Source organism: Zootoca vivipara, chromosome 13 (genome assembly GCF_965207765.1).
Source record: "Zootoca vivipara chromosome 13, rZooViv2.hap1.1, whole genome shotgun sequence".
Taxonomy (NCBI): domain Eukaryota; kingdom Metazoa; phylum Chordata; class Lepidosauria; order Squamata; family Lacertidae; genus Zootoca; species Zootoca vivipara.
Window position 1 is genome coordinate 27,917,830 of NC_142596.1, and position 27,926 is coordinate 27,945,755.

The window sequence follows — 27,926 nt, forward strand, 5'->3', positions numbered from 1 at the left end:
GGAGCTGCCGGGTTAGTCTGTCCCGAGGCACACAGGCAGGCAGGTAGGCGGGTGAGCGAGCGAGCGACTGCGGGGCCGAGGCGCCGGCGGGGAAATAACGGGCGCGCGCCACTGGGCGCGCCCCCTACTCCCGGAGAGGAAGCGGGACGGGGCACTCCTACGTAGCACCGCCCCCTCGGGGCCCCGGCTGCAATGGCTGGGGGGAGGGGCGGGGAGAATTTCCGCGGGAGCCGCTTCTCCCCCCCCCGCTCCGCGCACAGGAGCCTCCGTGGGCGTGGGGAGCTCTCTGCGTACGAGGGGAGGAGGGGGCGCTGGCGCGGGTGGGGTGTGTGGGGCCCGTTTCCTCCCGCTCCTGAGGAGCTTCCTAGCTGCTTGCAGGGATCGGGCTGGGGCCCCCAGTTGTGAACTCTTTCCCCGTATGGCGATGGCGGGCATGGAAAAGTTTCCCTCTCCCTCTCGATCCCACAGGCAGTTCCAAACGAAGCCGAGATCTTGAAGATCCCGGCTAGGGAAAAGGCAGGACTATGGAACTGCCTGCCACTAGATGGACTATGGAACTGCCTGCCACTAGCCATGGTCACCGACTTGGATGGCTTCAAGAGTGGAGGTTTTAGTCATCAGAGCTACTAGCCACTATGGCTAGTTTCCACCTCTGCTGTTGGAGAGCCAATGGGTGTGAACTTCTGAAGGATAGTCACTGGGAGTCACAGGTGGGGAGCGTGGTGTGGGGGCTTCTGCTGCACTCCAGGCATCCTTTGGGGCTTCCCGTGGAAGTGTTTACTGGGCCAGTGTGGGAACCTGGATTCTGGTACAGATGAGCCCCTTTAGCCTAACTCAGTAGCTGGGCTCTTCTTGGAGAATGAGAAGTGCTGGGTCAATGAGTTCTTCATCCTTCCACGCCACAGTTGAGGCTGTGTCAAGACTGACCTTTGGCCTCTTGGGGGAGCAGTATTGGCTGGCAGGTAGCATCAGCACCAATCACTTTCCCAGCAAGTGCCAATGCAGTCCAAAGTGCGTTTTCTCAGAAGCAAGTTCCAGCCAGCATCTTTTCCTTGGACCTCTGCTTCTCATGCCCAACACTGACCGACTCTACTCTCAAGGACCTGTGCCCTTGCAAAGAGAATATTTTAAGCCAAAGGTGGGGCTCCTTTAGCTTAAAATGGCCTTTTCCTTATTAAAATTTTTCTGAAGTCTGTGAGAAAAGGGTTAGGAATTATTAGGGAAGAGCCAGCAAAGCTGTGATGGTCCCGAGACCCATTTTCTTTTTCTGTTGGATTGGCAAGGGCGGTGCTTCTTTCCACCCTGCTGTGGCTGCCAGCTTTGCAAGTTGGCATACCCATGCCTCCCTCTCTGGCCCTGGCATCCATCAGCCTCCTTGGCAGGATGGACAGAGCTGGCACCCTTGTCCAGCCACGTGCCTCTTTTGCGACACTTTGTGACTGCCACCCTCAGTACTTCCTTCTTTCCTTAGGCTGCCCAGATTGGCGAAGAGCTGGCGGCGCTTGAGGAAGCTGCCTGTGCCCTGCAAGGCTCCCTGGTGGAAGCAGCTGCCAGGCCAAGCACCGCCTCTGCCTCCTTGATTTAGCCAGCAGCCTGAAACATGCAGCAGTGTAAGACCACCTCGCTGCTTCCTGCAGCGCTGGAGGGTTGGGTGATGCTCCCTCCCAACTGGCTTCTGCTGCCACAGGGGGGACTCCTCTCCCTGTCCCTTTTTGACTCTGGCTTGCTTGCAGAGCGGGATGGTTGGCCACCCAGTCTGGAATGTCGTCCTGGACGACCACCGTTGAGGGCGACGGCACGACTCCCAAGTTCTTTGTGGGCTCCCGAGATGACGAGGTGGACCTCCCGGGATCAGACATGAAGATGGATGAGATTGACTTCTTTGAGGATGACGAGGAGGAGGAAGAATCGGTAAGGAAGGACCCTCCTTGTGTGGTTGGCATAGGTGCCAATGGCCTCCCTCAGCATATGGCTTATGCTTGGGCCTCTGGGATGTGTGTGTGTGTACAGATGGGAGCCTGTTGCTGTAATCTGAGAGGGTGTGTGTGCGGAGGACCTTTTGGCTTCCCCAACTAGGCCAATTGCCCTCCTTCACCTGGGGAGGCTGCAGCTCTCTTGAACAGATGCTATTTGTTGCAAACGGGGGCACCTCTCTGCACTTGAGCAGAGGCTGCCCTATTTGGGGGCTTCTGGGGAAAGAAGAGGTGCTTCTTCCACCTTGGTAGTAATCTGCTTTCTTCCTCCCAAGGAGTCCCATTTAAGGCAGTGAAACAACTCGGTGCCTATTGTGGAGAAGGCACATAGGGGGCTGGTTGTGTGTCCTCTCCACTGAACTGCTTGTGGATGGGATGCCTCCTTTAAGGCAGGTTCTCACTTGGGCTACCCTGTGCCTCTTCCATTGGGCAAAGGGGAACCAACCCCCCAGTCTCCCCTTGGAGCTGCTTTTGGACCAGGGTCTGTGCGTTTGTGCGGCCCCTTCTTGGCTTTGTTATCCAGACTTGCTGAAGGCACTCCTTGATGATGCAGCGGGTGGGCAGTTCCCTTCCGTGGCTCTGTGACGATCTCCTGGCGTTCCCCTCAGCCTCCAGAGCGGCAGATTGTGGTGGGCATTTGTGCCATGACCAAAAAGTCCAAGTCGAAGCCCATGACACAGATCTTGGAGCGGCTGTGCAAGTTTGAATACATCACGGTGGTGATCATGGGGGAGGATGTCATCCTGAACGAGCCTGTAGAGAACTGGCCGCCCTGTGACTGCCTCATCTCCTTCCACTCCAAAGGTAGGATGCCTCTCAGGCTGTCACCCCAGCTCCTTCTCTGCCTGGCCAGCCTCCTCTGAGGACTGCTCCTTTTTCTCTCTTGCAGGCTTCCCGCTGGACAAGGCTGTTGCTTACGCCAAGCTCCGCAGCCCTTTTTTGATCAATGACCTCAATATGCAGTATTACATCCAGGACAGGTAGGAATGCGGAGATGCTATGGAGGGGACATTGGCGGCTTAGGATAGGCTGCCTCCTCTTAGGCAAACTGTTGGATGGATTTAGATGAGTAGGAGAGGTTATTTTATAGTTTATTTCACTTGTGTGAGAATGCAGGTGTCTATTTCAGCTTCAAAGGTCCAGGGTCCAGCATGTGTGCAGCCTAAGATAGCCTAGCCTGAGGTCTGGGTGGTCTCTTTCCTGGGCTTCCCTTGCCGCTCCGCAGCAGCAGAGAAGGAGGCCTGTCAGGTCACATCACAGGGGAGAAAGGCTGGCTGGCTGGCTAAGCGGGATGATCTGTGAGATGTTCTGCTAAGAAGCAGGGTCTGGCCCTGTAGCATCCTTCAGGTGGTAGCCTTGCCCTCTGGTCCGTGTCCTCTGCAGGAGGGAGGTGTACCGGATCTTGCAGCAGGAGGGAATCGACCTGCCTCGCTACGCAGTGCTCAACCGGGACCCTGACAAGCCGGACGGTGAGTAGCCTGTGAGTGGAGGGTGAAGGTCAGGATGACGACTGCAGGGTCTGAGACATGCAGATGGCAAAGGCTCCCTTCTCTGGTCTGAGCATGCAACCTCTGTCAGTGGAGCTGGTTCTGGAGCAGACAGGTGTGGTCTTGAGCCCCTTCATGGTCCAAGCACCGGGAGGCTGTTCTGAGCACCCATCTCTGGCTGAATGCTGCAATAGAGGTTTGATGGATTGCTGCATCCTGCTGCTGTTGGGGTTGTCCTGAGCTGCCATCCTACTTGCTCAGACTCCTCTGGAGATGGTTTGGCTTGTGTCCCTGGAAGCAAGAGGGGTGAGCAGATGCCAAACAGCAGAGCCTTCTTCAGAAGGGCTGGGGAGCTTGCTGTGGCCCTCCGGAAATTGTTGTTGGCTGAGGTGCTTGATGGGAATTGGGGTCCAAAGAGATACCTTGAGGCCTGCCCAGGCTCCCCATCCTTGTCCTTAAGGATGAGCAATCCTGAGGCAGCCCTTGTCTCCTCCTTGCAGCCACCCACCCTCCCTGTAGGGACTTCCAATTTTTGTTTCATTCCCCTTTTTCCTCCGAGGACCCCAAAGGGATGTCCATGCCCCCTCTGCCCCATTCAGGCCGAGTGAGAGTTGAGGTCGGTCCAGGCCTTGTCCCACAGCCTAAGTGCTGCACCACCATATATAAAAGCCTGATGGTTTTATAATTTTGTGGTGCCTACATGATTTTATTGCTGTGATTTTTTTTAAAAAACGAGCCAGTGATTTACGAATACCCCTATAAATAAAGCCTCAACTCCACCTACTTGCCTGCCTTGCAGGGCAGAGGCTGGCTTCACCGTCCGTACCTCTGTAAGGGGCAAGCAGTGGGGTTGCCTGGCTCTGTGGGGAGGGGCAGGGGCTGGAAGGCTTGGGTAGCCTCTCCCACCCCCCACCCCCACAAAAAAACGTGGCTGTGCTTTTGCTGCAGAGTGTAACCTCGTGGAGGGAGAGGACCACGTGGAGGTCAACGGGGCCATTTTCCCCAAGCCCTTTGTGGAGAAGCCGGTCAGTGCTGAGGACCACAATGTCTACATCTACTATCCCACCTCAGCTGGTGGGGGCAGCCAGCGCCTTTTCCGCAAGGTGAGCAGGGTGGGAGGATAAAGCTGGGAGCCCAGACGGATTTGGCCTCTTGGTGCTGCAAGAGAGGAAGAGAGAGAGTTCGTCAGATTAGCTGGTGGGATTTCTGGATGCTTACTGTGGTTCTAGGGTGATAGAGGCTCCAGTGGGACTCTGTCCAGAGGTGAAAGCCCACAAGGCCTGCCCCCCACTCTGTTTTCTGGTGCTGCTTGGCCAGAATGGGGGCGGAACAGGGCAGGGCACTTGTTTTGAAGGGCTGACAGTTGCCCCTTGACTGGGGAAGGGGAGTTCTGCAGCCCCCCCTGCCAGTACCTCCACCCCAGACATGCACCCCACTCCCACCGTTTGAGTTCCCCGCTTCTTTCAGATTGGGAGCCGCAGCAGCGTCTACTCCCCTGAGAGCAACGTACGGAAAACTGGCTCGTACATTTACGAGGAGTTCATGCCCACAGACGGCACAGATGTCAAGGTAGGGCCTTGAGGGGAGAGGGGCAGAGACGCCACCTGATCTCGGAGGCTGTGGGTGAGGGACAGGAGTGTAACTTCTCGACTTTGGTGGCTCAGGTGTACACGGTCGGCCCAGACTATGCCCACGCAGAGGCCCGAAAGTCCCCGGCTCTCGATGGGAAGGTGGAAAGGGATAGCGAAGGGAAAGAAATCCGCTACCCTGTGATGCTGACCGCTATAGAGAAGCTGGTGGCCCGGAAAGTCTGTGTGGCTTTCAAGGTTGGTGCTGCTTCTCCTGCCGAGGAGCCCCTTATGCCCCTCCGTCTCCGAGGCCGGGGCGTCCTGGGGCGGAGTTTTGGAGGAAGGCCCAGCTGAGTAGTAGGGGCCCTGTTCTTCCTCCTCCTTGACTCCAGCACCTTCTGGTTGAGGTTCCTCAGAGCCACCATCAAGGGCTCCTTAACCCCCCCTGGGAGGCCTGCCAAGGGGTCTTGGTGCTGCTCCTGGCCTCAGTGGCTGCAAGCAGGGGGCGGGGGCTGCTCCTTGCACCACTGCCTCCTCCTCCTCCTCCTCCTCCTCGGCTTGGTTCTGCCTGTGGCACCTGCTGAGCACGTTGGCTGCTTTAACTCTTCCCGTGCGCCCCCCCCCCCGTTTCGCCCCCTGCAGCAGACAGTGTGCGGCTTCGACCTCCTGCGGGCCAACGGCCACTCCTTTGTCTGCGACGTCAACGGCTTCAGTTTTGTGAAGAATTCCATGAAATATTACGATGACTGCGCCAAGATCTTGGGGTGGGTTGCACTTTGTCGTTCCTGCTTTTCCTCGGGTGGTGTGTTCCTCCTGCATGGGAAGATGGTATGCCCTGGGTGGGGGACCTGCCTGAGGCAGCTACCAGGATGGGAAGGTCCGAAGCAGGTCTCTGACCAGGTCTGGCTCCTCTCTCTCTCTCCCTGCCAGGAACATTATCATGCGTGAACTGGCCCCCCAGTTCCAGATCCCCTGGTCCATCCCCACGGAGGCAGAGGACATCCCCATCGTGCCCACCACCTCAGGGACTATGTGAGTGTCGTTGGGCTGGGCATTTCTGCTGGGGCTTCCTGGGTACTTTTTAGAGTTTACTCTTGGCAAGCGTTCTCACTTGCCACTCCTTAGAGCAGTGGTTCTCAACCTGTGGGTCCCCAGATGTTGTCGGACTACAACTCCCATCATCCCTAGTGGGAAGGTCCAACAGTCAGGGATTATTGTGGGAATTGTATCCCAACAACACCTGGGGACCCACAGGTTGAGAACCACTGCCTTAGAGGATGGTGGACTGGCTCTGAGAGCTCTGGCCTTGATTGGAGAGGAGGGAGAAGAGGACGGAGGCCATCCTTGGGTGGGACCACGTGGAGTGGGGTCGCCTCTGGTGGGCAATTGCAGAGCAAGGCTTTTCAAAGCTCGCCATCTTCTTGCACAGCCTTCAACATATTCTGTCCCTCTGCAAGCTTCAAAGCTTTCCTTGCTTGGGGGGGGGGAGTTTGCCTCTGCTAAGTGGGGCTATTTTGAGAGTGGGGCAGCCTGAGCTTGGTATCTTTTGCCACAGGATGGAGCTGCGTTGTGTGATTGCGGTTATACGACATGGTGACCGGACCCCCAAGCAGAAGATGAAGATGGAAGTGAAGCACCCCAGGTAAGAAGAGCCCTCCTCCGGGGCTACACTCTGGGTGTGGGTGGTAGTTTGTGTACCCTCTTCTCTGGGAGGGTCTTTAGTAGGGCTGGATGGTATCTAGTTTTCAACATCTGTGATTTATCACCAGCTAAACCCTGCGAAATACCGATATATCACAGTGTCTGAAGGATGGAGCTACATAGAGAAATTGGTTGGCTTCACGGTTTCCCCCACATTTTGATTTTCACGTAGGATGCAAACACACACACCGTCATTTGTAATATATTGCTAGGTCAAAGACTATGAAACCAATATCACAGTACTATATGGGCTTCAAACTGGTTCTGGATGATACATCAATATATTGCCCAACCCTAGTCTTTAGCTGGTTTCCCTTAAACACTTCATCTCCCCTGAGCAGCAGCATAAGCAGCCACCTCATTCTGGACCTTGTCCAGCTCTGCATTTCCCAGCCCTTTCCTTCTCAGACCCTGGATCCCCTCTTAACTTTGCTGCCAGGTTCTTTGCGTTGTTTGAGAAGTATGAGGGCTACAAGGCTGGGAAGCTGAAGCTGAAGAAGCCAGAGCAGCTTCAGGTGAGGAGGACTGGCGGCTGGTGGGCCAAGGACCCCGGGGCACCTCTGCCTTTGCCTTCCTGGCTTGGCTCTTTGCTGTGCAGGGGCGTGCAGGCTCTGGAGGGGGGACCTCAACACACTGACCTGGCTGTTTGGGGCTGGCATGTGGGTCTGTGGGGGGTAGGGAGGTGGTGAGGCCAAGGGCCAGGTGTGGGGAGCACATGGCCCTCTGGGCCCAGAGGATGTGCTCGGCTGCCCTGCCAACCCAGCCAACCCTTTGCCCTGCGTAGGAAGTGCTGGACATCGCCCGCCTGCTGGTGCTGGAGGAGGAGGAAGCTCATGAGGACTCTGAGGCCGAGGAGCAGAAATCCAAGCTGGAGCAGCTCAAAACTGTGCTGGAGATGTGAGAAGAGGGGTGGGGGTGGGTGGGAGCAGGTGGCTTGATGGGCCCCCTGTTCCTGATTTTGAACAAGAGCTCCGGGAGGATAAGGTCCAGTGGCATCCTGCCTAGCCCCCTGCCCTCCCCACTCTCTACTGGGGTGGTTTCCTCTACTTGGCACCCAGCAGTTCATGCTGCCTGGTGGCTGTGCCCTTAGAAGTCCCAGCCCCTTGTGAACCCGTCTGGCTCCTCCTCCTCTCAGGATCTCCCTCTTGGCATGCAGCAGTGGGTGGCCTGAGTGGCGAAGGAGGCAGGAAAGGGCCTGGCTTAGCTGGAGTTATCAAGGGAAGCCCTTCCAAGCCCCTGCTTCTTCTCTCTCCTACCGGCAGGTACGGGCACTTCTCTGGCATCAACCGCAAAGTGCAGCTGACCTACCTGCCCCACGGGCGCTCCAAAGCGTCCAGCGAAGAGGAAGGCAGGTATCTGGCTCCTGCGGGGGCTGTGGGTGCCTCAGGCCTGGTGCTGGCATGAGTGGGGGGTGGGGGGAGTTTGCACCCTGTTGGCTTCATATGAGGGATGCGCTGCCCCTGATGCCACCTTGCTTGAGCTGGGCCTTCCGTCTCCTGCCCCTGCCCCGCTTCTTTGTGGCAGCGTAGCTGAGCAGGAGGGGCTTTCGTTTCCTTGACTTGCTGGAGTGTTGTGGCACTTAAGAGCATAAGTTGCATAGGGTGACAAGTCCATCACACGTATTTGCACGTGTTAATTTACCTTTTGCCGCAATGTCCCATTGTTGGGTTCCAACAATGTAATATAAAAATGGACGAAAGCAGATATAATTATAGGGAGAGCCCCAACAGGTCCAAGTGTTCCAAATGGAACACACAACTGATTCCGCAAGACCTTCACTGTCAGAGGCAAAGAGGTGTAGGTGGCAAAAGCTGTGTACGAAGGCACCAGGCGCTCCTCCTTCTCCAAAACTTGGAGGGAGGTGGAACTGCCAATCTTAGCACCTGAGAGGACCTGTAGGCATGGAGACCGTCTTTCAGACATTTGGGACCTGCAGAAGCCCCTTGAATGGAAATGAACTGACAGCCAGCGCAGCTGTTTTAACGTAGGGATTATATGAGGTCTGAACAAACCCCAGCCAGTACTTTGACTGCTGCATTTTGGACCAGTTTAATCATCTTCAGGGGCACATAGAGTGTATTGCAGTAGTCCAGTCAGGAGGTTACCAGAGCATGGATAATCATGACCAAGTCACCTGTCCCGACTGTGGTGGTGGGTAGGCCATAGCGGCTGCTGACCTCCCTCCTGGGGTTATGGGGTCTGACTCTTGATTCTCTGCTGCCTCCAGATGCCCGCAAGGAAGCCTCCCCGTCTCTGCTGCTGGTGCTGAAGTGGGGAGGCGAGCTGACTCCCGCCGGGAGAGTGCAAGCTGAGGAGCTGGGGAGAGCCTTCCGCTGCATGTACCCGGGGGGCCAAGGTGAGGCCTGGCATGGGGAGCGTGGTAGTGTGATGGGAGGGGGAGCCGGGTTTGGCCCGGAGGCCTCCATGCCTCAGCAGCTGACCTTTGACCTTGAGGCTCTCCTCCCACCTCACAGGGGACTACGCTGGCTTCCCAGGATGTGGCCTCCTTCGCCTGCACAGCACTTACCGCCACGACCTCAAGATTTACGCCTCCGATGAGGGCAGAGTCCAGATGACTGCAGCTGCCTTTGCAAAGGTCCTTGCAATCTCCGTCTTCCCAGTGACTGGGGGTGGGGTGGGGGTACCTCTTGACCTGGCTGTATCCTCTTGCAGTGCTGCTGTGGGTGCAGTGGCAGTTGAGCCAAGGCCACCTGGGGATGACTGATGCTCTTGCCTGCAGCCAGGCCAGGATGGCTTTCGTTCCAAAGGACCAAGCGATGATCTGTGCCGTTCCCTTACCACCACCACCATCACCAGCTGCTAATGCCTGTGCCCCACCCCATTTCACTCTGCAGGGCCTCCTTGCACTGGAGGGGGAGCTGACACCCATCTTGGTCCAGATGGTGAAGAGTGCCAACATGAACGGCCTGCTGGACAGCGACAGCGACTCCCTCAGCAGCTGCCAGCACCGGGTGAAAGCTCGACTCAGAGAGATCATGCAGAAGGACGCCAACTTTGGGGAGGAGGACTTTGAGAAGGTGAGGAGGACAGGCGGCTAGGCTGGCTGGCTGGCTGGCTGGCTGGCGGGAGCCACTGGTAAAGGGGAGGGCAGCTCCTTGGGCCAGGCCAGCTCAAGGCTTTGGCTCTTGCATCAAAAGAAAGAACTTCAGCTTTCATGGGACCTGGTGCTGACAGTGAGGCTGGGAGTGAGGAGGTACATCCTACCTGCCGCTCACTGCTGTGCCAATTGGAGAGGGGGCCAAGGCTGGGGGGGGGGACTTGTGATTTGGCCAGTGTCCCTTGGCATGATGGCTAGGCAGGTGAGAAGAATGGTCTTCCAGCAGGCGAACTTCCTGCTCACCCTTATTAAAACAAACTTCTGGTCCTGGTGATGCAGGGGGAGCCTGCCTTCCCCTCCAGAAAGATTTGGGGAAATGGGCATCAAGGCTCCAGGATCTGGGAGGAGCAAATTTTGATCATATGGTACCCTGAGGGAGGACAAAATCCCCTCCCCTCCCCCATTTCATATTTTCACAATAATTATTTTTTTGGCACAGTTGCTTTTTAAATGGATCTTCTCAGTAGGTATCTGTATACAGATTATGATTATCATGCACGGGGGGTGGGGGTGGGGGCAGGGAAGGAACCACCTGCACCACCCTAAATCTGGTGTTGATCCATGGCAGGGTTGGGGGGGGGGAAATAACATTGGATTTTTGGTGGGTTATTTCTAAGGGTGGGGGGACAGCATGTGGTAAAGCAGGGAATTGCACCTCCACTGATCTTAAAAAACAAACAAACTCTCTCTGAATACAGTATTGGCTTAGCAGTCTTGAAGCAGGTTTCTAAGAAAAAAGGGACAAAATAAAAGATAAAGCATGCAGCTGGCCCTCAAGACTGTAGCATTTCTGGAAGCCATATGTTACCATTAGAAGCCCAAAGGCATCCAGAGAGGGAGCCAGCACCAGTTGGCGCTTGTGGGGGTGGCTGAGCCAGAGTTTGTGGAGGGGAGGGAATGACTTGCAGAGCCCTCCCCACATTGGGAGGGGGAACTGCTGGCTGGGCTCATGCTTCAGTTCCCCTTTTGCTCTGATCCTGCCTTCAGCTGGCGCCCACGGGCAGCATCTCGCTCATCAAGTCCATGGGCATCATCCAGAACCCTGTGGAGATCTGTGACCGGGTCTTTGCCCTGATTGAGAGCCTCACGTCCCAGATACAAAAGCGCCTGGAGGATCCCAAGTCTGTAGGTAGGGAGTGTGCATTACGCCGTAATAACATTGTGTCGTTTAAAGCAACTGGAAGCATAATAACTGACTCCTTTTGGAAGAAATCGTTGTCCCATAGAAATATCATTCAAAGTTTTACTTGCAGAACTTGCTTCATAAGAGAATTAAAACAACAAATATACTTCCAAAACATCCATACATTTTCTTGTGTTGTCCAGCACAGACTCAGCATCTTAGAAATACAGCCGTATCTCGGAAGTCAAATACCTTGTGAGTCAAACGTTTTGGCTCCCGAACGCCGCAAACCCGGAATTGAGTGTTCCAGTTTGCGAATGTTCTTTGGAACCCAAACATCTAACGCAGGTTCCGTGGCTTCCGATTGGCTGCAGGAAGCTCCTGCAGCCAATCAGAAGCCGCACCTTGGTTTCTGAACATTTTGGAAGTCGAACAGACTTCTGGAACGGATTCCATGACTTCTGAGGCACGACTGTAAAAGATAACTTCAAAAATCAAAACAGTGTGTAGGGCAGGGGGATAGCTTGGCAGTTTGTGTTTGTGTGTGTGAGCACCTTAGTCCTTCATCGGTCCTTGTGTGAGTGTCCTAACCTTCCCCCCACTCCGTGGGCGGGATGACTGATGCTGCTGCTGATTCCTCAGACCTGCAGCTGTACCATAGTGAGACGCTCGAGCTGATGCTTCAGCGCTGGAGGAAACTGGAGCAGGATTTCCGCCTGAAGAACCGGCGCTATGACATCAGCAAGATCCCCGACATCTATGACTGCGTCAAGTACGACGTGCAGCACAACGCAGCTCTCAAGCTGGAGGGCACCTCCGAGCTGTTCCGGCTCTCCAAGTCCCTGGCGGATGTTGTCATCCCCCAGGTGAGTCCTGGCCCTGTGAAGGAGGGTGTGGTGGTGGCGGCATGGGGATTTGGGGTTGCCCTGGGCTGAGTCCCTTCCTGCTTCCCCAGGAATATGGCATTAAGAAACAAGAGAAGCTTGAGATAGCTGTGGGCTTCTGCTTGCCTCTCATCCGGAAGATCCAGCTGGACCTGCAGAGGACCCACGAGGATGAGTCTGTCAACAAGCTGCACCCCCTGTAAGGATCACCCCTCGTATTTTTATACAACTTAAATCTCCCTACTAGTTATAAATAGAAGAGCCACTGAAAGTTGTGACCTTCCGTTATCAATTGTTCCTTTGTTTTAATTTTATCATCTCCTTGATGCACTTCTAATAACTCTTAACAGGTTAACCATTTCTCTTTTTTTTAAAAAGAAATTTTTATTGCTTTTATAATAATTTGCATACAAAAAAGAACAACACAACATTACACAAAACAAATACAAAACAATAACAAAAACATAGAATCATTTGCATTTTCCTTAACTTCTCAAACCATTGTTCTTGGGACTTCCCCAAGTCCCCCGTATCTGATTTCCCTTTCCAATCATCAATAGCAGTTTCACACTCATCGCCTTAAATATTTTCCACCTTAATAATATTTCAGTTCTTTCTATCAAAAAACTTCACCTTACAATCATCTTTATATCTCTCCTATCATCTATTTATATCCCTAAGCCTAAAATAAATGTCTTCCACAGAAGTCCATACTTATATACCACAATATTTCCCTAAATATACTTTATTTTTTTTCCAATCTTCCTCCACCAACTCTTCTTTCTGGTCTCGGAGTCTCCCCGTCATCTCAGCAAGTTCCATAAAGTCCATCATCTTCATCTGATGGTTAACCATTTCTCTTTGCCTGTCAACTCTTTTCTGTAGAAAGCTTCTTGTGGTGAAATCCATTTGGGTGGGTGTGTGTGTTTGTGCATAACACATTTACTTTAACTGTATCGTACCACAAATATTCATGCCATCCAAACCTTGTCGTGTCCTTCTAATTCAAAAAGTTTCTCAATGCCATCCATTCCTTCATCCATACTAAGCAACAAGCTACAAAATACAATTTCAATTCAGGCAAGCCCTATCCTCTTTTTCCCTTTGCATCTTGCAGAACTTCAGATTTAACTCATGTTTTCCCCTGCCGTACAAATGTAGATAAATATTTCTGCCATTGTTTAAATGGTATATCAGTGGTGAAAATAGATATTGTTTGAAACAACAACAACAAAAAAACCTTCATTCTAAACTAGACATTCAGCTTTATCACAGAAATCCTGCCTAACATTGACAATGTTAGTTCTTCCCATCTTGATATATCTTGTTTAATTTCAGCCCATGTCTTAACATAATTATTTTGAAACAACATACAATTTGCATTTGTCATGGTAATACCCAAATACTTTACTTTTTTATTAATTTGAAACCCCATTTTCTCCATCAAAATCTTTGGGTCTTCGGTTGTCATATTCTTTATTTGCATTTGCATTTTCTGGTGATTAGCCTTAAAGCATGCTAGTGTACCAAACTCATTAAATTTATCCATAAAAGTATCTGCTCCCTGTAGTGGATTTTCCAAAACTTATCATCAAATCATTGGCAAATGCCTGTAACTTACAACTTTCTTTTTAAATCTTTGCTCCACAAATTATTTCATCTTGTCTAGTGTCTCTAAACAAAACTTCCAAGACCAAATTGCAGAGTAATGGGAACAGTGATTGCCCTCTTTCCAAGAGACATCTGGCTTTTTCTCCTTGTGAATCTGCGTTGGCCTCCAAGCCCTCTGGGTGACAGAACTCCCAGTATTGTTGGTGCACTTTTGGTCCCCTCACTGCTTTGACTGCTCTGCTTCCAGGTACTCAAGGGGAGTCCTGTCTCCGGGGCGCCATGTCCGAACACGCTTGTACTTCACCAGCGAGAGCCACGTCCACTCCCTGCTCAGCATCTTCCGCTATGGGGGCCTCCTGGATGTACGTGAGCCAGCCATGGGCAGTGGTGTTGTGTGTGTGCGTGTGTGTTTTGGCCATGGAAAGGGGCTAACCCAGGGCTCTCCAGTGCCCTCTGCTGAAGGGGGAACCCTTTGTCTCCTGATAACTCTGGCAGCGCCCTCTGCTGGTGGCTGCAGAGTCAGCCTTCAGTTTCGTTCAAGAGTCTGGAGCAGGCATAGTCAACCTTGGCTCTCCTGATGTTTTGGAACTACAACTCCCATAATCCCTAGCTAACAGGGGCAGTGGTCAGGGATCATGGGAGTTGTAGTTCCAAAACATATGGAGAGCCAGGGTTGCCTGTGCCTTGGTCTGGAGGGTGGGCCTGAACTGTCCTCCAAACACCGGGAGGGAGCACAGCCTGTTCCTCTGAGCCATCCTTGGAAGACTTGCTCAGTAGTTCACCTCCCTGGTTTGACCCAATATTCATTGAATATCATTTATAGACGTGCTTTTCAGGTGAACCTCACAAAGCAGTTTACATAGAAATACTTAACCAGTCAGCCTCCATTAAGACTTTATAATGGGAAGGCCAGGGCCAGCTACCAAGGGAAGAGAGCACCTTCTGCCATCAGGGCAAGGGTGTCTTTGGGCAGCTCAGGGAGGAAGTTATTGGAGGAAGAGGCTACTCCATGGACAGTGTGTGTGTTGGTGAGTCAAGCCACTTGCTTCTGCTAGACGGTCACCTGGATTTTGGCATGTTGTGAGAATTGGTTGCAGCTGGTTCATCTGAAAGGGTCCACAGCACAGTGGGTTTTTGGGCCAATGCTAGGAAGAAAAGCTGTGGGCTGCGAAGTCTGTCTTGTGCTGAACCCCTTCAGGAGGGTTTATGCGAAATTCACTGGGGGGGGGGGAGTGCTAGATCCCTTCCAGGTCCCTTCAAGGCTGAGCCTGCCCCTTCCAGGCCCTTTAATCCTGCCTGCCCTGGTCCTCCTCTTGCCTTTCAGGAATCGAAAGACCCTCAGTGGCAGAGGGCCATGGACTACCTCAGCGCCATCTCGGAGCTGAACTACATGACGCAGATTGTCATCATGCTCTACGAGGACAACAACAAGGTGAGGGGGCAGAGGAGGAGGAAGCTGGTGGGGTGGGGTGGGGTGGGGGGAAGCCGAGTGGCCAAGCCACTGAGACTTCTTCTCCAGCAGAGCCTCACTGCTCTCTTGGCAGGACCCTTCCTCCGACGAGAGGTTCCACGTGGAGCTGCACTTCAGCCCAGGGGTGAAGGGCTGTGAGGAGGACGGCAGCGCCCCGGCAGGCTCTGGTTTCCGCCCGGCTTCCGCAGAGGTGAGTCCGCGGCCTCTGAGGCTGCTGGGAACAAAGCCGCTTGTAAGGGAGCTGGTCTGACCGGTCCCCGTTGCTCCCAGACGGTCCTGGAATGGCCGTCTGCTGGGAAGGTGGGATGAAGGGCAGCTCCGACCTGATCTGGCGCAGATGCTGAGAGATCCCTTCCAACTACCAGAGGAGGGAGAGAGAGGGTGGACGCTGCCTCTCTGGGGTGTGTGTCTCGCTTCGCCCTGAGGAAAGAGGTTCTGCTACCCATTTTACCTCAGGCTAACGGTGGAGGCATGTCCGAGTGACTGAAGGTGCCTTGTTTGATTTCTGCATTATCACAATGGTAATTTTACTAGAAAGAAAGTCTCTGTCCTCCCTGGCTGACCTCTTTCCTCACAGTGTGGGGCAGGGGGGAGACTTTCCCAGGCCAAGGGCTCCCTTCTCTCCTGGGCCCACATGCCATTAGTGGGTGGGACCAAAACCTAAGCAGAGGGTGCAAATTTCCCCTTTGTACAGTAGGCCCATTTCTGTACACCTTCACACACAGAGTCTGTTCTGGATACAGGCATGTGAGAGGCAGAAACCCTTGTGCAACACAGGGCCAGTCAGCCCTGGGTTGTGGCTTGGGGAGCATGTCAGAGGCCAGAGAAAGGGGCCCAGAGGGCCTCTGCATTCTACCCCAGGCCTGAGGTTCCCACCTCTGCATCACCGCCTCCAGTCTCCTTTTCGCTGCCTAAGGTTTCCCCTCCCTTCCAGTTCTCAGCCCAAGGCAATTCCCCTTACACACCCACCCCCTTGTGCTGCTTTCCTGCAGAAGGAAGCCAAGAAGCCGGAGGAGGGGAGCCTGGAGGAGCTGGCCAAGCCCAAGGCCATTGTGGAGATGGACCAAGCCCAGCACCTCTCCTCTCCGCCCCTGGAACCCATCTACGTCCAGCGGAGATCCCCTCTCATCCGCAACCGCAAGACCGGCTCCATGGAGGTAGAGTAGAGGGGCTAGACAGGCTGTGTGTGTGTGTGTGTGTGTGTGTGTGTGTGTGTGTGTGTGTGTGAGTGTGGGGAGAGATGCCTGCCACCCTTGTGGGTTTGCCTGAATCTAGAGGGAGGATCCCCAGATGTCGTGGCCTAGAAGGAGGGGAAGTGTTTTTTCCCTCCTCCAAGAGCTGCTTCCTCCTCTGCCCCAGAATCACTTTCTGTCTCCCAGTTTTTCCCTTGCTGCTGCTGCTGCTGCCCCCAGCCAAGGTGCCAGAGGCCTCCGGAGCCACCTGAGTGCTTGTTTTCCACAGGTGCTGTCTGAATCTTCCTCCAAGGCGGGTGGCTATCGCCTCTTCTCCTACTCGCGGCATTCCTCAGAAGTGAAGCAGAGCGGGTTAGGTAGGAACTTCTTCTCTGTGTTCTCTCTCTCTCTCTGTTGACAATCCTGATGGGTCAGTGGGTGGGACTTCCTGCCTGGGATTTTGTATGTTTTTTCTCCCAGCCGGATAGGATCTGAGGCTGTCTCTGTAAAGTGCCCCCCTCCCCCTGAGCCTGGGTTGCCTGCCTGAGGCCCTGTGCTCCCTTCCCTTCTCTAGCTGGCCTTTTCTCCTGTGGTGCTGCTCTGGGATCTCACAGACATTTTGAGAGTCCAGGCAAGGAATGTCTCAGGTAGGTAGGTAGGCAGGCAGTTTCTGACAGGCCTTAAGTCAGTAGGAGGGACAGGGAGTCTTGGTCTGAGGGCTGAACGTGGTTTTTCTTTTTTAAAAAACACTTTGAGATTTCGGGGGTGGGGGGGCAGAAACACATAAATGGATTTTTACCAGCCTTTCTTGGGTGAAGAAGCAATGGCAGGGGCCACCCTGTGCCCTCCAGCTTTGGCAGGCTGTTTCCCTTTCCAAACCAAACAAACCTGGCACATCGGAATGGCCCCCTCCCCGCAAAATGAAAGGAGGTGTATTCATGTAATGAATGAATATTAAATCTTAACGGAAGAACAATAATAGCCCATGTCTCATTGAAAAAGCCCTGGCGGTGGAGAATCCCACCCCCCAAGACACGAGTTGTCTTCAAAATGTCTCGTGTGTGTGCAATCACTCAAGAAAAGAAGGCAGGTTCTGATTTAGAGCCCTTTTTCTGAGCCGGGGGGCAGATTCGGAGGCTTCCTCACAGGCCCTTCCTTCCCAAAAGAAGGTCACTGGCCAGGGGACCCCTTTCCATCTCCCCAGAGCCAAAGACAGAGGGGGGAGGAAGGAGCTTCTCCAAGGGCAAGATTGGAGGGTGCGTTTTGTGTGTGTGTTTTGTGCCGACTGTTTGAATCCGGGCACTGATCCAGCACCCAGGCCTGCTTAGCTGCACCTCGTGCTCTCGAGGCTGTTATTCCCCTTATGTAACAGGCTGCTTGCTAAATCACCTGCACTCTTGGCCTGGAGTCTAAATTGGGGGCGGGGGACACTTTGCACCTGTCTTTAGCCTGCTCTTCCTGGCTTTGCTGGCGGGGGAACATGGCGTGTGGTCCAATCACAGTGCTTGCCTGAGCCAGTAAAAGCCCACCCACCCCACTCCGCACCCAAACCTGTGTTGTGATGCTCCCTCTTGCACCTGCACCTGCCCTTGCTCTGAGGCACAGGGCTCTCTGCCTGGGTGGTGAAGATCAGCCTCTTCCTCTGTCCCTCGGGCTTGGGAGTGTTTTGGTTTGGTCCTGGGCTTGTGGGCTGGACCACAGACCATTGCTTCTGGCCACGGCATGTGAGCTTAGAGAAGACGGTGAGGCTTTGAGAAGCTGGAGCAGGCTGGCTGTTCCCTGGGCCACAGAGGTCTGCCCCTGCTCCTCTGTTTTGTGTTGCCCTTCAGGGCAGATTTAGGAGCTGCAGACCCCTTTTCTGCTTCTTCCTTTGCCACTTCCTTTTTGGGGGGGGCAATTGGGTGCTGCGGCGCCTTCTTGGCCCTCTTCCTGCAAGGGCTGCTCTGCTGCTTTCTGCCCCACTAACCTGGGTTGCCTGAGCTGCATGTGGAGTGGGGTGTGTGTGTTCGTATGCACACGTGTGATACTAACACCCTGCTGGACCTTTTCAGGGTCGCAGTGCACGGGTCTCTTCAGCACCACGGTCCTGGGGGGCTCCTCCAGTGCCCCCAACCTCCAGGATTATGCCCGCAGCCACGGAAAGAAGTTCGCCTCCAGCTTTCTATACAAAGATGGTAGGTGCACCCTCTGCAGAGACATCCTGAGGCTTGGGGCTGGGCGCTCAGCGGTTGGCGGGGAGGCTACAGGGAAGCTTGGGGGCTGAGCACTCCGAGGAACCCCTTGCCCTCATGGGACCTGGGAGAGCAGGGCTGTGAGGAGGTGTCTCCTCATCCTGAGGGCCCCTTGCCTGGAGCTGCCTGGTCTCACCAACACCACAGGTCCTCATAAGGAAGGAGAAGCAGACATAGTCACGGCATCCATTAGCAGGGTGGTTGGAGAGCAGGTTTGAAGCTTTCAGGGATCAGCCTCACTAGTGCAGTGCTCCTTCCCCATCGCAGAGCAGGATGGGAGTTGCCTGGCATTGAAGAGAAGCCGCAGGTGTCAGGGGTTGTTATGGGCGGCAGTGTGGGGCGGGGCGAGCAGCTGGGTTGGTTTTTCAGGTGAAGCAGGACAGGAGATGAGGTTGCCGCTCTGCAAGTCTCTGCCAAACAGCCTGCAGGGATGATTCTCCTCCTCCTCAGTGGCATTTACTGGGTCTCTCTTGGGGTTTATTCCTCTGGCAGCTGCCTCCAGCCTTCAGGCATACACAAGGTTGTTATAAAGTCCTGGCAGGGTTTTCACACCAAATAACACCTTCCCTGTTTGAGAGGGGCTTGCTTTCTGCCCCTTGCAGCGGAAAATCCTTCTCGGCTCCAGCCCTGTTGTGACCAGCCTGTCCTGCAAACTGGGATTGGAGCATGGCTCTCAAATAGTTGGCGAGCTGCTCAAGAACTTTCCGAGCCTCTTCTGGCACCTTCTGGTCCTCTCGGGGTCTTTTTGGCTTCTTGCATTTGCTTGGTTGTTGAAAGAGAGAGATTCCGCAGCGGTTGCTGAGGCCTGGGTTGGCGAGGCAGAGGAAGGGGAAGCCTGTTTTTGTAGGCTGTTAAGGTTGACCTCTTGGGGGCTGCTCCTAGCGCCATGCTGGGGTGATTCCCCACAGGGTTGTGTGGTGGGAGCTTTCTCTTCTTTCCCAACCAGAAGCTTAGGGATGTCAGTAACACTGCCTGACCCAGCTCGGGGATATTGGCAGGTGAAGGAGCTGGGCTGAAGCTGGTCCTTGGCCAGTAGAGTGTTGTGGTGAGGGGGAGTGTTCCTGCACCCTTTATTGTGGCTCTGGACAGGGATGTTGAAGAAGCAGGAGCTGCTCCCCTCCTCCTCTGCCCTTCCCTCCCATGGGACCCATCTCTGGGGAGTGCTTGCCTTTGGTCTCCTGTTGCGCCGCTGTCCTGTGGTGCCCATTGCCCCTCTGTGTGTGTGTGTCAAACCGTCCCTTGTGCATGTTGCTCCTCCCAGCAACCTCCTGGGGGGGCAGTCTAGTGTGGGGTGAGGCCCCTTCCTGCAGTGGGCCTGTGCTTCCAGCAGGGGGCGCCTCAAGCAGATGGGCGCCTAACTGACGCGATGCTCTCATCTTGTTTCCTCAGAGCTCTTGTCTATGCCAGCTGTAAAGCGGTTTTCTGTGTCATTTGCAAAGCATCCAACTAACGGTACGTTTGCTTCTTAATTTGACGCCCCTGCCCGCCCCTCCTGCTCCCTCCACCCTTCCTATGTCTACCATCCCCGCGTGCATGAGTGGGCAGCTGTGTCTTGCTGTGCTGTCCCCCCCTCCTGCCACTAACCACCCTCTTGGCTCTCCCTTCTGTGTTCTCACGGGGACGGGGTGGGAGCAGAGGGACCCCTCAACACACAAACACTCAGCAGCAGCAGGGAGGGCAAGAGGCTGGAGTGACCTGATGAGAGAGAGCCTATAGGGGTACCAGCTCCTCCCCCCTCGCTGTGACCCAGAGTGGGGAGAGAACCTTTCCCAGTTCCCCCCTCTCCTTAGGCCGCTTGCCTTCCTTCCTGCCTGCCCTCCACTTCTCCCACCCCCAGGCAACAGGTCTTGCTGGGCAGTGTGAGTTCAGAGGAGGGGAGGTGCCTCTCTCTTCTCATGGGGGTATTTGTCTCTTCCGGGGTGTCTGGCTCTTGCCCGACTGGCTTGGAGGTTTCTGGTGGGTGGAAATTGGGGTGGAGGAAGCTGCTCACAACCCCTTGGGGAAGGTTTTCTTCCAGAGTAAAACATCCTAATTGCATTAGAGAGATTTCCAAGTCTTTTTGTTTCCGGAAAAGACAGGTTCCTTCTGTTTCTGCTTGCTAAAGTAGAGGGCTGCAAACTCTTTCTAAGCCTCAATCATCTCCCTTTCCTTTGTGCTTATTGTCACTTTCTTCTTTGCTTCCCTCTCCTGTTGTTTGCCAACTAGCAAAAAGTCTTGCTTAGAGCACTGGAGGGACCGGTTGGAAGACAGGGCTGGTTGTAAACTCCGAGCCTCATATTTGGCGCTTCTGTATTTCTACAATTTATTCATTTAACAATTGGGCTTTTCAGTTTTCTAGGAGTTAAAAGCAGAGTTGAGGAATATCCCTGCCTCCCCTGTGGCTGGCTGCCAGTGGAGGGGCACCCCCACATTTTGCTCAGTGGAGTCCTTTGCAGCCCATGTGAGGTTTGGGAATGAGCGTTGGAGGGACTCTGAGGAGGGGCAGCCCAGAGCCGCTGGGAGGTGGGGGGGGGAGGAGCAAGACTCAAAGGCTGTAGGCCAGGCACCCCCAAACTGCGGCCCTCCAGATGTTTTGACCTACAACTCCCATGATCCCTAGCTAACAGGACCATTGGTCAGGGATGATGGGAATTGTAGTCCAAAACATCTGGAGGGCCGAAGTTTGGGGGTGCCTGCTGTAGGTTTACATGCTCCCTCCTTGCATGCAGAACAGCAGGGCCAACATCTTCTCCTGACTGGCTATTTCTGCCTGTGGGAGGGTTTCTTCCAAATGGGGGAGAGCTGCTCTTGTGCTCGAACCCTGGTTGTGGGCTTCTCTTAGGGACATCTGGTTGGCCACTGTGGGAAGAGGATGCCAGGCCCTCTGGGTTCTTCTGATGATTTTATGGAAACCGAATTGGTGCCGACCAGACAGCGCTTCTGCCAAATGTCTCAAAGGGCCTTCAGGTGCCCAGAAAGTGTTTGCCTTTGTTGTCTCTGAAGTGGGAACAGAGTTTTCTCCATGGCGGGTGGCGCTGGCAGCTGTCCTCCCTCCCCATGCTCTTCCGTGGTCCAGGCTGGGCTCCCCCCCTCCCCCTGCCCTTCCCCCCTCTGTTGCCTTGGCTGTGGCTCTGCTGTGCCCCTCCCCCACTCACCCTTTGTGGCCCCTCCCCCCAGATGAGCTGGAAGGCCCCTGCGCGGCAGGGCGGCTGCTGCTGCGCCACTTTTCCTCTGACTTTGCCGCCAGCCAGCCCGCCTCCCTCCTGGATGCCGCCCTGGCACATCACCTCCGCCAGTGCTCCTACCACTTCCGCCTCTTCCGGGACTGGCTGGTCTCTGGCCGGGGGGACCTGGAGAGCCTTGACGGTACGGCATGGCGCTGCATGGTGCCTTGGGGGCCTCCTTGGCTGGGCCCTCCTCGCCCAGGGGGTCCCTGTGGCTCTGCCTCTTCAGGGGCTGCTTCCCTCCCTCCCCTGCCCAGCTGCCCTTTGCCTGGAGGAGGCCAGCCAGGAAACCTCTCCTCTTGTCCTGCTGATTCTTTCTCGGGTGGCTTCCCTGCTCCTCTTCAATGGGCTAGAGCAATGTTAAAACACAACATTAAAAAAAACCAGCTAAATTCCTGGCTACCTAGAAAGGCTGTGAGCCCTGGTGGGACTCGCTTGTCCCCTGCCCCCCCCCCCCGATGGAAGCCGGGCGACTGAGGAAGGGATGCCCCTGCTGCTGCTACTGCTGCTGTTGCTGCTGCCGCTGCCGCTTCTTTGCATGAGGTTTGGTTTGGCTTCTGGGAGCCCCCCCCCCCCCCCCGGCCCTGGGCATCATCTCCCCAGCCAGCCCAGGCTGCTCTGCACCTGGTGCCAAAGCCCTTGCAGAGTATGCATGTGTGGGTGTGGGAATTGTGCTGCATGGGCAAAGCAGCTTCCTGCCCCCACAACCTGCCAAGGGGGAGCAGTGTGGGACTTGAAGGATGGAGGGCTCTTGGAGGGCCCTTCCTCTTTCCCACCCAGGCACACAGGCCCAGCCACTCCCTGCATGGCTCTGAGCACTGGGCTGGGCTTTCTTTTTCCAGGAGGCCAAAGCCTGATTTTATGGGCAAAGCTGCCCAGGTGGCTCTTGACCAGGAACCTGCAGGTGGGGGAGCTTGGCAGCTGCCTGCAAGATGTCTGGCTTGTACTGCTTGGGTCATTGCAGCCCAACAACGCCCAGGAATGGCCTTCTTCCTTCTGTCTGCCCCTGCGTGATGGCCAGGCTGGTTTGGGTTCCACTATCAGGGCAGCTCAGCAGGAAAGAGGACCAGGCCTCCCCTCCCTTTGGCCTGCGTCTTCCGGGTGGGAGTTTCTCTTCCACTGCCACCGCTCCCTTCCCTGGGAGAGGAGGCTCGCTTGCAGGCTCCTTTCACAACCCTGCCTTATTTGCAGCACAAGTCCCTGCAGTTTAAAAGCCAGCAGCTCTTTTGGACTGGTGCAAAGCGCCCCCTGAGTGGTGCTCAGCATCCAAGAGAGGAACAGTTTCAGGTTTGTGTATAATTTGCACAGTGGTTTCCTAAGAGTTTCTCGGGTCAGAAATGCAGGTTTTGCAGCTTCAGAAAATTGGCTCAGCTCTCCTTAAGACGGTCGAATGTTGGTTTGTGATACCAGAATTGGTTAGCGGATGTTCCGCTGGTTTGACTGACATGAGGCACTGGAGTCCAGGCTTCCTTGCCTGATGCAGCCCTTTCCCTTCCACGCAGACCCACTGGAGTATTGCTGAGCATTCTGCAGCATCCTTTCCTCAGGTGCTGCAGTGGCAAAAGCCACCTCCTGGATGGGGGACCTAAACAGCCTGCAGGTGGGAGGCAGCTCCTGAGCAGCTATTTGCAGACTGTATAGCCATGAGGGCCTTGACTCCAGAGCTCAGTGCATGGTGGGGCTGGCTGACTGACAAGGGGCAGGGCGGGGGGCTCTGGACCCCCAACTCCAGAGAGGCCTCTGCCCAGGCCCAGTGTTAGAAACTGAGATATGAAAGCTAGGAGCTAAATGGCACCTTAAACCTAGGTTAAGGGCACCATAATGGAGTGTCTAGGACTAGGTGCATTTTTTAATAACAAGAATGCAAAGCTGAAAATGAATGAATTGCAGCTAAAATATTATGTTCATTTTTCATATGGTCTAGTCCAGGCATGTCCAACAGGTAGATCGTGATCTACCGGTAGATCACTGGACGTCTGTGGTAGATCACCGGTAGATCAGTGGCTCCCCCCAAAGAAGCTAGAAAACTTTGGCTGCCCTAAAAAAAAGTTCAACATCTTTGCCCTGCACCCCTAAAATGACCTGAACCACAAAAAACAGGGCTTTCCTTCCAAATAAAAAAGCTCAACATCGCTTTCTTCCCTAAAGAAGCTCAACAACAAAACAGGGCTTTCCTTCTTAAAAAAAAAAGCTCAACAACTTTGACCTGAACCCCAAAAAGGAGGGTAGATCACTTCGTTTTTAACTCTGTGAGTAGATCGCTGTCTCTTGGAAGTTGGCCACCCCTGGTCTAGTCCTTCCCCTGCCCACCCCACTAATATTCTTAAGAGGGTCTCTTCTCTAGTTTTCAGAGAGTAACTGGAAGTGGGGAGGCAGAAAAAGCTCCTCCTTTCCTTCCACTCTGCAGTTTTAATCTGCACTCTTGGGCACAGTACTGCACCCAGAGCTCAGAAACTGCTCGTGCTGATGAAATTCCCTGTCACAAAATGCGCCTAGAACAATTGGAGTTTTGAACACTGTTCAGGCCCAACCCCTCTGCCCTTCTTATCCTTTCCTGGCCAAGCTTTCCTCCCAGCCCAGCTTGGAGCAGGCTCTGTGTGGGGCGCAGGCTGCATAGAAACCACAGGTCCTCTAGGGTGGGGGTGGGGGTGATACTGGAAAGGCAGCAAGGAACCAAGTGTGTTCATCTGCTGTGTGGGGAACAAAGTGGTGACCTGCTCTAAAATTTTCAGAAATGCTGTATAAGAAAAGAATAAGCAAACTGCTGTTGATGGGACATTTCAGAAACAGAGTGGTGGGGGCTGGGGCTTCATACTTCCCTTCCATGGGAACCAAGAGGCAGGAAGCTGAGGTCGGACAGTATATCCCTAACCCTAACGCTCTCCCTCTCCCAACTGCTGGAATAGCTCCAGGGTTAGAAATGCCAGTTCACCCAGCAGGGGTAACACAGAACTGGAGACTGAGCACAGAGGATGGCTGCCCAAAGGTTGGGGAGGCTGGGGCTGCCATCACCAGGACCAGTTACGGTGCACCACTAGAGTCCCTGGGCAAACTGGTTTCGAAGTTTGTCGCATCACTCTAACAGCCCCCTAGGCAAGTTGAGAAGGGCCTTGGGGGGGGATCTGTTCAGGGCTCTAGGTGCCAAGGAAGGGCTTTCCCTTCCCCAGGGACAGGGAGGAGCGGCAGCCAGGCAGCGGGAAGGTGGGCTAGGAGAGCTCCAGGTTTTCTTCCCAGCCCCTGCGTGCTTTTGCTTCTGAGATGCTGGGCTGGGTCTGGCCTGCTCTTTGGTGTGTTTTGGGGGCTCCATGCCTGTGGCTCGAGGGGGACATTGGAGCTTATTTTGGGAGTCTGGTGGGGAGGCAGCTGCCACTGAGTTTTCTCCTCTGCAGAGGTCCTTGACGCTGGGTGGGGGGTCTGCTCTGCCTGCAGGCTTTGAAGGCTGCTCCATGGTGCCCAGCATCTACCCCTTGGAGACCCTGCACAACTCGCTCTCCCTGCGCCAGGTCAACAGCTTCCTGACGGCCGTCTCCAGGAGCTGCAGCACCAGCACTCCCCACCCAGGAGCTGCTCCAGGTACCATCAGAGGCAGGCAGGTTGGGTGCTGCGCTGGGGTCCCGGGTGGCCACCCCCTCAAACTGAGCCCCCTCCTGCCTTAGGGCTTCCTGCAGGGCATGTTTTCCAAACCCATGTTTTCCAAAGCAGCTTTGCCCAGCTGTGTAGAAGCAACACATTTCACTGCACACAGAAATAGAGCACCCTTTTTCTGGGGTGCCACCACCAAAGGGGCACCCCCATCTTGGCACGGAGACCCTTTGGTGTCTTGGTATTGCAGCTGCATGAGCTAAGGAGCTGCAGGATATAGGAGAGAAGCCCTTAATCAGCAAAGGAAAGCTTGAGAGTGAAGAAGACATATTTACTGAGAAGTATGTGATAGATGAGCAGAATTTGGCTAAAATAGGTGAAGTGTGGGGCTGGCCTGGGCTGGGGGAACACCTGGGGGCTTTGACAGAAATGCCTTCCTGGTCACCAGGAAACCCTCAGGCCCCTCAAAGGTTAGCCTGAGCAAGGGGCATCTTTGACTCCAAGGTGGGGGTGGGCAGAAGGGTTGGTGCCTAGAAGCAGGCCCTTGCCAGGGGACTCAGAGTGTTTCCTCCTCTGTCCTGCAGTGCTCTTGGAGTCCCTGATGGAGAGCCAGGGGCCAGGCGAGGACTTGACGCCGCAGCAGATTCTCTCCTCTTCTCTGCCTCTGCGCCCCCGCTCAGACAAGCCCCCCTGGTGTAAGTAGGCACGGGGCCTGGGAGGGAGGAGCAGTTTGATGGAATAGACTCGGAGGAACAGAGGGGAAGGCTGCCCGAGGGGACATTGCAGGCCTTTGGGGTGGGCTTTGTGCCAGCAGGAGGAATCCCAGCCAATGGGAACAGGAGGAGCGGGGGTTAGGGGTGGCAGCAGCAGCTAGGTAGACTGGGCTGGTTGCAAGGTTGCCAGGGGCCCTGAGCCCAGACCTTCCTGGCGCTTGGAGTTGGGCAGAGCAGCACTTCTCTGGTGGGAGGGGTCAAGGCCAGTAAATCTAACCTTTGGGCTGCACAGGATTGGACCCTCACCCTAACTTTGCTTGGGGCAATATGCACCCCCACCCCACCCGGGTTGTCTGGCTACTATTAGACACGGCCCTGGGATCCTCCTGGCATTCTTCAGCGTGGGACAGATGCCAGGCCCTGTGCCCAAAGCAGTGACAGTGCCAAGGAAGGGGTTTGCAAGGAGCTTGAGGGGGGGGAGCATTCTTAGCACCTCACCCCCACCCTGTAACCACCTTGTTCTGATTCCCTTGCAGACAGCAGCGGCCCCTCCAGCACCGTCTCCAGTGCAGGCCCTTCATCGCCCACCTCCTCTGTGGAGAGCTGCCCCCGCTTCAGCTTCGTCTCTCAGACCAGCAAGGAGCGGCTGGCAGGGCCCATGGAGGGGAGCCAGCCGGGCAACAACGGAGCCTTCAGGGAGAAAGGAGAAGAGCAGAGCCTTCCCAGGGAAGCCTCAGCGCAGGAGGAGAAGGAGGAGACAGAGCCTGGCAGGCAGGCAGCCACAGCCTTACTGCAGAAGGGACTTGAGGGAGGGGAGGAGGCTGTCTCACCCCAGGAGGAAGAGGAGGTGGCGGCTGTGGTGGCAGGGGAAGAGAGTGAGCAGCTGCCCGGAGCACTGGAGCTGCTGGAAGTCGGGAGCAGCAGAGGTGCAAGGGAAGGGCAGGCAAGCGAAGGACGGAGGGAGCTGGACCTGCCAGAGGAGGAGGAAGAGGAGGCGGCAGCGGAAACTGGTTCAGGAGAGGCCACCTGGGAGGAGGCCCTGCTCAACCCATTCCTCCCAGTTGGGGAAAGCACTTAGGCAGGAGAGGCCTGCTGTCAACTGAGGCTGGCCAAGTGGGAACCTTTCTTGCCCCTCCAGGAGGCTGCCTGCCTGAGCCAGGGCTCCGTCTTGCTCGGAGTCCACCTGGCGGGGATGGGCTCTGTACCGGCAGAGGTGCAGGGTGGGGCCGTCCCCACTTCTGGGACATGAGCCTCACTGGCCCAGCCAGGATGGTTTTCTTTCTCCAAAGTGTCTGGCTGCAGCTGCGCAGAGAGGGGAGAAACTTGAAGAGACATTCCCCCCCCCCAGTGGTGTCCCCCTGGCAGTCTGAATGCGAGAACTGAAGAGGTCTTCCTTGCTGGCGGCAGCGGTGGGGGTGGGAGGCTCTCGGTGGGGGGGGAGGTCCTCCAATCCTGCTGGCCATTGCCAGGGTACAAAGCTGCTTTGGAAAATCAGGTTTTCTTAGAAACACGTGGATGAGATGCCAAATGGTGTACAGTACAGAGTAAATATTTAATATATTATTCGTGCTGGCAGGTGGAGGGGGCTGCTGGGGGTCCCCACTCCCCTACCCCCGCTCCATGCCCAGGCGTGTGTCGTCCGTGGTTCAGATGTGTCTGTGTTTCTCTTGCGAGGGATTGTACAGCCGTCCCCTGGAGTCCTCCTTGTGCTGCATTTTGTGCGTGGAGTAAAACGCCGACGCTCCCAAGATGGGTGGCTTGTGTGTGTCTCTTTGGAGGGAGCCGCTTTGCCGCTTGGGGGTCTCTTGGTGTGCCTTTGTGCAGGGGCATCTTGGGGGTCCGGGAGGAGGAGGAGGAGGCTGCACAGAACATGGCAAAGCTGGGAAGAATTCATGAAGCACAGCTGTCCTGCACATTGAGAGGCCTTCTTGCTGCACAGTATAGAGGGGATTCCTTAGGCAGAATTAGCAGCTGCACTAGAAAGGACTTAAAATGGACCTGCTGGATCAAGCCAGCGGAAGCCCATCTAGTCCAGCGTCTTGTTCTCACAGTACCCAACCAAGTGCCCCAGTGGAAAGCTTGCAAGCAG

General features: G+C 55.1%; 1 protein-coding gene across 3 annotated transcripts; it reads left to right on the forward strand.

Moving 5' to 3' along the window:
* Positions 1 to 27,587, forward strand: PPIP5K1 (diphosphoinositol pentakisphosphate kinase 1). Of its 3 annotated transcripts, none has more exons than XM_088657433.1 (31): positions 1 to 51; positions 1,472 to 1,610; positions 1,734 to 1,911; positions 2,582 to 2,777; positions 2,863 to 2,953; positions 3,357 to 3,442; positions 4,409 to 4,563; positions 4,928 to 5,029; positions 5,125 to 5,286; positions 5,671 to 5,792; positions 5,959 to 6,060; positions 6,584 to 6,670; positions 7,169 to 7,244; positions 7,514 to 7,626; positions 7,992 to 8,077; positions 8,957 to 9,085; positions 9,204 to 9,325; positions 9,585 to 9,767; positions 10,835 to 10,976; positions 11,613 to 11,836; positions 11,926 to 12,053; positions 13,713 to 13,827; positions 14,790 to 14,897; positions 15,010 to 15,126; positions 15,929 to 16,093; positions 16,398 to 16,485; positions 18,160 to 18,282; positions 19,729 to 19,791; positions 24,972 to 25,115; positions 25,709 to 25,819; positions 26,374 to 27,587. In XM_088657433.1, the coding sequence occupies exons 3-31, from the start codon at positions 1,762 to 1,764 to the stop codon at positions 26,913 to 26,915; spliced, it is 4,032 nt and encodes a 1,343-aa protein (XP_088513559.1). In that variant the 5' UTR covers positions 1 to 51; positions 1,472 to 1,610; positions 1,734 to 1,761; the 3' UTR covers positions 26,916 to 27,587. The 3 variants fall into 3 exon arrangements, with proteins under 3 accessions (XP_088513559.1, XP_034986736.2, XP_034986741.2); XM_035130845.3 differs by lacking the exon at positions 1 to 51 and adding an exon at positions 21,496 to 21,684 and having other exon boundaries at positions 1,470 to 1,610; XM_035130850.3 differs by lacking the exons at positions 1 to 51; positions 19,729 to 19,791 and having other exon boundaries at positions 1,470 to 1,610.
* The last annotated feature ends 339 nt before the right edge of the window (positions 27,588 to 27,926 follow it).

What these genes read in the sequence shown, in the direction of transcription:
- PPIP5K1 (XM_035130845.3), top strand. Translation starts at nt 1,762, where the DNA reads ATGTCGTCCTGGACGACCACCGTTGAGGGCGACGGCACGACTCCCAAG. An exon ending in GACTGCGCCAAGATCTTGGG is followed by an intron (nt 5,793 to 5,958) that starts GTGGGTTGCACT and finishes TCTCCCTGCCAG; the next exon opens with GAACATTATCATGCGTGAAC. An exon ending in CATGTACCCGGGGGGCCAAG is followed by an intron (nt 9,086 to 9,203) that starts GTGAGGCCTGGC and finishes CCCACCTCACAG; the next exon opens with GGGACTACGCTGGCTTCCCA.